The 8,339-nt window shown below is 40.4% G+C and overlaps 1 protein-coding gene across 1 annotated transcript; it reads right to left on the bottom strand.

Annotated features, from left to right (window-relative positions):
• Positions 1 to 2,702: 2,702 nt before the first annotated feature.
• On the bottom strand, positions 2,703 to 8,099 carry LOC147613115 (uncharacterized). The gene is made up of 4 exons (XM_086782752.1): positions 7,862 to 8,099; positions 7,699 to 7,778; positions 7,349 to 7,608; positions 2,703 to 2,959 (listed from the first exon to the last, which is right to left on the bottom strand). The coding sequence occupies exons 1-4, from the start codon at positions 8,084 to 8,086 to the stop codon at positions 2,703 to 2,705; spliced, it is 822 nt and encodes a 273-aa protein (XP_086638878.1). The 5' UTR covers positions 8,087 to 8,099.
• Between the last annotated feature and the right edge of the window lie 240 nt (positions 8,100 to 8,339).

Consider the following 8,339-nt stretch of genomic DNA (forward strand, 5'->3'; position numbering starts at 1 on the left):
ACTACGATTGACCAAGGTTAGGTCTTTGTTCTCTGACGCTTTGGGATCAATATCCCTCCCACCCTGTGAGTAGGATCTAAACTAGGAATGAGGGGGGGATCTAAGATTAAAGGTAAGGACAAGATCTAGCGAGGTGTCCCATCTTTCTCGGTAGATGAAACATTGGAATGAGAGGCTAGAGTTCTCAACTCTTTACAAAATAGGGTCCCCCAAAGGCAAGAAAGCGATATGGCATGAGCTAGTAACTCCGAAGAGGCTATGTAGATACGAAGGGATGGAATCTTAGCCATCTCATCAAGAACGGTGAGGGGGATTCCATCATGCTCCTGATAGCACCACATATCATGGGGAGGAGAGGAAGAGCTTGGAACCTAGAAAGCAAATTGTCATTGGAAAGCCTGAGACATGACAAAGGGTTGGACATTAGGTCAAAGCCATTGTGCCACATCATCATCGCAAAGAGGGCCTAGGCTTTACTTAGTGTGAATGAGGCTCAATTGCATGACTCTATCCAAAACTGTAGGAAAATCAAACTCAACTTGGTAGTAGGCCACACCCCAAGGGATGGATATTTGTTATCTTTCTAGGCTTGCTTATAAAATAGATCCCGGAGATATCCGCACACTGAGCGGCTACCCACAATCTTGCATACCAAGCTGAAGGCCTCCCAAGATGTGATTGTTGAAGAAGCAAGGAGCTAGAGGTTTTCTTCTAAAAAAGAAAGGTAAGGGAAAGAGATGGAAGATTGTTGCAAGTCCCCATTGTCATTGCCTACTCCGTAAAGAATACAATCTAAGGGCTTCTATTGTAATGCTCAATGTTTAGGTGCTCACATTAAGGCTTTGTGTCTATTTCATGTGTGACATTGAAAAAAGTATAGTATATCATTAATTTTTAAAACATCCATATGTCTTTGAATGGTCTATATACATATATCTTTCAATGGTTTATATCCTATATCTACTTCTTATCAAATGATCTAACAAACTATCTAACAAGTGTTCAGAGGGAAAGGAAATTGAGATGATTGAATAAATACAAATACAGTGTGAATTGCCCAAAATGTAAGCCTATTTTTTAGACTTTCCTCCTTGAGGAGATATAAAGAGGAAATGTGTATGTGTCCTGAAAATAAGTTTCTGGAATGTTGCATATAAGGGTCTTTACGCATCTACGTATCATGGAGCTGGATTTTCAGGCATAATTCATGTGGACGAGAAGATGAATGAGGTAAAGTGTCGAGATATAAAGAGGAAATGTGTATGTATCCTGAGTGCTTCCAGTAACTATCTTTACACATATGCGCATGATGGAACTAGATTTTCAAGCGTAATTCTCATGGGTAGGGAGAGGCACAAATTGGGAAACCACTGTCAATTTTTCAAAAATAGTAGGATCACTTGCACTTTTCAGAGAATGTGGAGGTTCCAACCTTGATGTGTAATACATCACACACCGTGGAACCGAATTTTAAGGTGTAATTCTTGTGAGTGGGGAGGTGGATGAGGGATCCTGCTTAAGCGGGCATGACGTTTTGCACTTTTGATCGCTTTTTCAGGTTTCAGCCTTGATGTGTAAAGGCCCTAATTATTGTGCATTTGCACTAACACTAGTAGTCATGGGCCATGTATGGTGCCTTGACATTCCAAATTATTGTGCATTTGCACACTTGTATGACACACTAGTATTGACATAACATGTCACATGTGATGCGCGGGTCAAAAAGAGAATGATGTCGGTACATTGTAAATTGTAAATTGTATGACTTCAAAGTTTAAAGACACATGTCCGGAAAACGTGACTATTTGAAAGACAAAGCGCACATGACACCACGTAGTAGTGCGCGGTGTTTGGATATGGGTGGGGATGTAAGGACGAGTCCAAGCATCCTGCATAAAATCCTCTCCTCCGTATCTCTTCCAGGCATGCTGATCGAGCATATCTAGTCTCTATAACTAAGAATCTCTTGCGGAGCCTGCCATTGCAGAGGATGGTTCGCTGTTGGGAAAAATACATTTCCAAGGTCCATAATGCGGTGCCGTTGGACCCTTGGGCTAGCGATGTGCGGCTGCTTGATGTTTTGATTGACAGGAGGAGCAGCTGGCTACCTTGGCGCCGCTCCAAGGCGACGATGGCAAGGGTAGGCTCCATGCTCAGTGTGGGCGTGAAGAATGCCGCCAAAGGTTGGAAGGAGAACGTGGAAGAGCCCATAACGGCGGGCTTGGACATGATGGAGAGTGAACAACGTTCCACAACGAAGGCCGACATTGCTCTATCAAGTGGTGAACTAGCGGCCATGAACTTGTTCAGGGTGAAGAGCATGGCCGACATACAAGCTTCCATTAAGTCCTCGACTTCGTTTCTGGCCTCCATAACCGCAGGAGGAGCAAGCGAGGCACAGTTTGACATGCAGGGCTCTAAGACAGTCAACCTCACCGTAACTGGCGTGACGTCCCGCCGTGTTATTCTGGACGCTCTAACGACGATGGTGAGCGAGCATACCTCGATTGGAGGCCCGATACATCACAGCCTCATCTCAAATGGTCTTCTAAAAGGTATAGCCCTATAAAATTTTAAGGTACCCGAGTTTCTAAAGCTGCATCGTCGTTGCCCTCTAAGTTCACTAGGTGCTCTCACTGATCATTAGCTTCTATTTGTTGATAACAAAGGGGCCAAGCTCTTTGGGTCATTACCGAGATCATCTATGCAAACAAGATCAAAATCAAAGCTGTGAACAAAGGAAAGGGAAGGAGCAAAGCGAAAATTATAGCAACAACACTAGTGCCCAAGGTTGGAGAGGTAGGTACATCCACAGAACTGGAGAAGGAGAAACGAGGGGTGTGGACGGTGGAAGCCGCCAAGGACAAGTCCTCTTTTCCCTTTGCATTCAGGATGACGAAGCTGCAATATGACGGGATAGGAACACTTGAAGCAAACCCTTCTTGAGAAGAAGGAGCACCTTGAGCAACAACACAAGGCGCCATAACTTTTCGTGCGAATAAACCATAAAATATGTCATGCCATTAATTAATTCTAGAGAGTTTGTTCTTGTCTTTAATACCTTGCTCTATGAAAACATAATTATAATGTAGTATTCCGTATTGCAAGGGCTTGTACACGACATACAAGATTAAAGAGCAAGACTTAATAAAAGAGCATCTATCCACAAAACTAGCTCTAGCTCGTGGGGGTCAATCTTGTCAATAGGAACATATCTTAAAAAATTGAGCATCCTTTATGAATGTAAAAATTAAGATCTTCATGGTAAGCTTTTGTGGTGATGGATTTCTAGAGAAGAGGATCATACACCATGTTCTATGGAAGGCATTACATGTAAGATACACATAAGGTTCTGGTTGACATAATTGGAAAACCATTCACATTTATATATGCAAGAGTAACCAATCCTTGAAGATATATTTGAAAACAAGGAAGTCTCACAATGATGGAATCCACCCACAAGCATAGAGATTCTTCCAATTCACACATAAGGCATAGTATTTCCATGGAAGGGAGCTCTCACACCATGTGCAAAGTTTGGGATATTTACTTAAAGCTATTTAGACTAATCTAAAGCTAATTACACAAGAGAGCTATAATACCATGTGCAAAGTTAGGGAGCTTTACATAGAGCTAATTAAACTAATCCAACCATCAACTACAATAGAATGACAGTATACCTGTGTTATTATAACTACAAGCCTTGGCAAATGTCACGGTCATTTCACTATTACTGACACTAGTATATTTGTTGCATAGTGGGAGCACTGCTAAATAAGCAACATTATTAGCAGCGCAAATAACACTACGAAGCAGCGAAATAACACTGCTAAAGTAGCATTATTTTTGTATTATAAACGTTGCTCAAACAGTGAAAATAAACCTATAAAAGAAAGCTGGAGGCAGACTAGGGAGTTTTGACAAAATTCTCCTGTCTGCCTCAATTTTTTTAAAAGCTATCTATCCTAGCTTTTTTTTTTTAATAAAGAGATAGTTGAAAGAAGTGGACAAAAACATTAACAAAAAGCATATATTCACTGAGTTTAAACGATTACAAAATATCGATAAGGCTTTTAGCCATATACAAAATAAAGCTAGAAAGGGATTACTAGTCATCAACCTCATCTTCATCGACATACTCATCGTCATCGACATATATGATATAAAAGTTTACAATTATAAAAAATACAATTACAATTAAAATAAAGCTAGAAAGGGATTACTAGTCATCAACCTCATCTTCATCGACATACTCATCGTCATCGACATATATGATATAAAAGTTTACAATTATAAAAAATACAATTACAATTCATAATTGGCAAATGTACTGAAGTGTATGAGTCTAATTAAAAAGGTCGTATACAAAATAAACCATAATGAAAATATATAGAGTTAGGGGCTACATGGAGGCATCCACATCTCACACATTCTGATTATTATTTTCCCTTCTTGCAGATCCATGCTCTTGTCTCACATTTTCATTACTTCTCGCTAGTACATTTGCACCATTTGATATACTTGCCTGCAAGCATGGCATCTAGAAATAACAATCCATCCTTCGTCTTACACCCTTTCAAAGAGAGCTTCCAAACCCCATTGTAATGCCAAATGATATTCATCTTGCATAGGGAGGAGGTCCATTGCTTCAAGCTATATACATATAAACAAATAAACATTAATTTTATGTTTTTATTTAAGGTAAACCTTTTTTAATTAAAAGATAAGGTACATATTGAGGCAATATATTTACAAACATTGTTGGGATATCTAGTCCTCGTTCACGCGTAACATCACGCTCCAAGTTGCTTGCCATTTATCCATGCATAAATATAACTACTTAAAACTCTTATGCATGCATAAAGCATATATATGCATGCATGTATATTAGATCTACGTGCATGAGCTTCATGAAAAGTTGTATGAGATTCATGAAAAGTTGTATGAGCTTCATGTCATATAGCACCAGTGCATATTGCTAGCTACCAGCATCCCTAGGTAGCACTTAGCATGCATTGGAAGCCATCGGCATGCCTAGTTAGCTCCTAATGCCTGCGGATAGTTATCGGCATGCATTGGGAGCCCTCATCAATGCATGTTCGTAGTAGCTACTTGCATGCCTAGGTAGCACTCAACATGCATTGGGAGCTAGCGATGCATGTTCGTAGTAGCTACCAGCATGCCTAGGTAGTACCTGTCATGCATTGGAACTTACTTAGACATGTGAGTAGCTACCGGCACGCTTAGGTAACACCCACATAATGGGAGCTCCCGGTGCATGTGGGTAGCTACTGGCATACCTAGGTAGCACTCGCCTAATGCATAAGCCTTATGCATAGACCTCATACATACTATGCATATAAGGCTTATGCAAAGCATTCATAGCCTGCACAAGGCTATGCATTCATAGCTTGCATAAGCCTCATGCATAAACCTTATGGCCTTATGCATGGACCTAATGCATGAGTCGTTGTATACATGAGGCTTATGCACTACAAGACAATGCTGCCATACACGCGTTTCATACACGCGATAAATTACGAACGCGTGTATGGTCGCGCCTGTATTTGAATAGAATCGGGCGCGTGTATTTTTGCATTTAAATTCGCGTGTATATTTGCATTAATAAACGCGTGTATAAAAGCGTCTATATACACGCAGTAATACACGCACCTATACACGATAATATTCACGGGGTAATACTCGCTATTATACACGGATAAATACACGCTACTATACACGGATTAATACACGCATGGCAGAGAAAAACTGAAAAAAAACTGAATTCCTTTACAAAATTAAAAACTATTTTCCTTAAACCATCTCATAGTACATTACAGTATACATCATTACACAATCCCACTACATGCATTTACAACAATGAAATATATTCAAGAATAAATCATATTGCATATGAGATGATGGAAATGTCATCAATTTAGAACATACAGTGACGGATTGGTTAGGGTTCGATCTCATCTTCAATAAGATCCATCCTTGCCAAACGATCAACATCAATATCCATTTGATCAATTGGTAAGGCTACGATTAAATTTATTCCACTATCGATATTCTGTACTCCATTGATAATGGTATCGATGTCCTGATCATCCTCATCAACATCACCATCATCCTCAATGGTAGGGTCATTCTCATGATCATGAGAAATGGCATGCTCATCCTCATTATCACGATCATCTCTTATTTCTTGATCATCGATCACAACATCTTCAATGGCATGTTCGACGTCATCTTCATTGCGGCTTGTTACATCCTCCATATGCTCCATATCAGTGAATGTATTATACATCACTTTGGAACGTGGTGCAATAGGGATGACGTACCACCATTTGATGTCATGCACCATTGGTAGATAGATAACCTACTCAAATACACACAGTACAGTAATTAATTAGCATATCAAAAGTCAAGGGGTACGCGAGCTTAGATATATATGTACATGAAACACATTAGTAAAAAAATGCATACCTGCTCACATTGTTGTGGCAATACGAGCCTATCTTTCTTTGTTTGCCAGAACTTTGTAGAGTCAATAGTTACATATCCACTTGCATGGCGTTTTATCGTTGCATCAGGCCCTTTTTCCACCACGTTCATTTGCCATTTGACATCCAAAACAAACACAAAGAAGCGACGAAAGTCAAGCCTAAATATGTCTTGGATTATGCCACAATAATCATCCATTTTTCCATTAGCTCCCTCAAAGCTACTAATGACACCGCAATCTTGTGTATTTCTCTTTTCATCAATTCTTTGTGTTCGAAAATGCTTGCCTTCACACCATATAGCATTGAACATAGTGCACTGGACCAAAATAGAAACAATATTTGTGTAAGCAATGTGAATAAATATTAAAAGAAAATCACTTACAACTAATGCAAAACATTAGTTCTATGTACCTTTGACATGCATCCTCGTGCATACTCCCATTCTTCCGCCGTGATATGCAGCCCCTCGTCACTCTCTGCTCTCTCCATTTCCTCATGCAACCAATCAACATGGATATCATTCGGAAGTGTTGCTAGATGCTTAGGGTACGCCTTCCGAGAGCCATGTTGCCTCCGAAAGAGAGCTCTTTCTGCTTGCCTTTTTGTCTTTGCATCCTCATATCTTGTAACCCATCTGCTCATCACATCACTATTAAGGATACAAGTGAAATTGAGATCATCAATCAACGTTCTGTCAATTACTTTACTCTGTCCTTTTCCTTGAGGCACAATAGAGGTCATCCTCAAGTCCTCTTCATTGCTCCATAGTCGTGGCAAAGAGCTGTCCACCTGACCAAGAAATTCTGAAATATATACAAGCGACTCTTGTATCAACCAACCCTCGGCCATGCTTCCTTCAGGCCTTGCACTTTGCCTCACAAAGTCTTTTAAGGTCTTCATGAAGCGCTCTAGGAAGAACATCCAACGTGCATGCACAGTACCACATAAAGCAATTTCGTCCACTAAATGCACAATGAGATGTAGTTGACTTGTGAGAATGGTTCGCGGAAAAGTCTCCTCTACCAAACAAACCACCTCCACTGCCATAACACGCGCATCATCCAACGTGGCTGGATCAATTGCTTTGGAACTAACATATCTGAAAAATAAATAAATAGTACGTTATACCTCATGCACGTTCATTTTGCAAGGTATAATGAAGGGTGATCTGAGCATGGGTTTTACATACCTCACAAGCTCGCCCATCTTATAAATACATTTTTTCAAACTCTTATTCGCACAATGGTCGATGCTAGTAGGTAGTATGAATTGCGCACATAAGAGCACATTTATGGTTTATGGCATTACAAAATTTAATTTCAACGTACGTACAAGACTTGGAAAACACTTACTTGAAGCATCTTGTGCCAATCGTGGGACTTCAACCCATATAGTTGCTCAACGCCTCTTTTCTTAGTGGTTGTAAAGGCTCCCTTCAATGATCTCATGCATCCAGTGGGAGTACGCAAAGTGGTGATGGCCTGCTTTACCTGCTTCTCCTCTTTCTTTGATATAATCCATGGTGCAGGCGGAAGACGAACGTGCCCACCCACCTCTCGTGGCCAAGCTTGACGCATACGTCCTGCGACCCGCAAGTCCTCACGTACGCTAACATTGTCTCGTTTACCAGTAATATGTTCCCAAATACCAGATCCCACATTCTTGAAGATGTGCATGGGATCAAGAAGATGGTTGATCTTAAGATGGGTCCAATATGGCAGCCGGAAAAAAATGGAGTACCTGCACAAGGGATTGCTCTATGTGACCTTTAATCCAATTAGAGACTACACAAAACAAGATTGAAAAAACATCACTATACCTGTTCATGCC

The sequence above is a fragment of the Cibotium barometz genome, chromosome 44, assembly GCF_041138505.1.
Source record: "Cibotium barometz isolate CiBa-2024 chromosome 44, ASM4113850v1, whole genome shotgun sequence".
Lineage (NCBI taxonomy): Eukaryota > Viridiplantae > Streptophyta > Polypodiopsida > Cyatheales > Cibotiaceae > Cibotium > Cibotium barometz.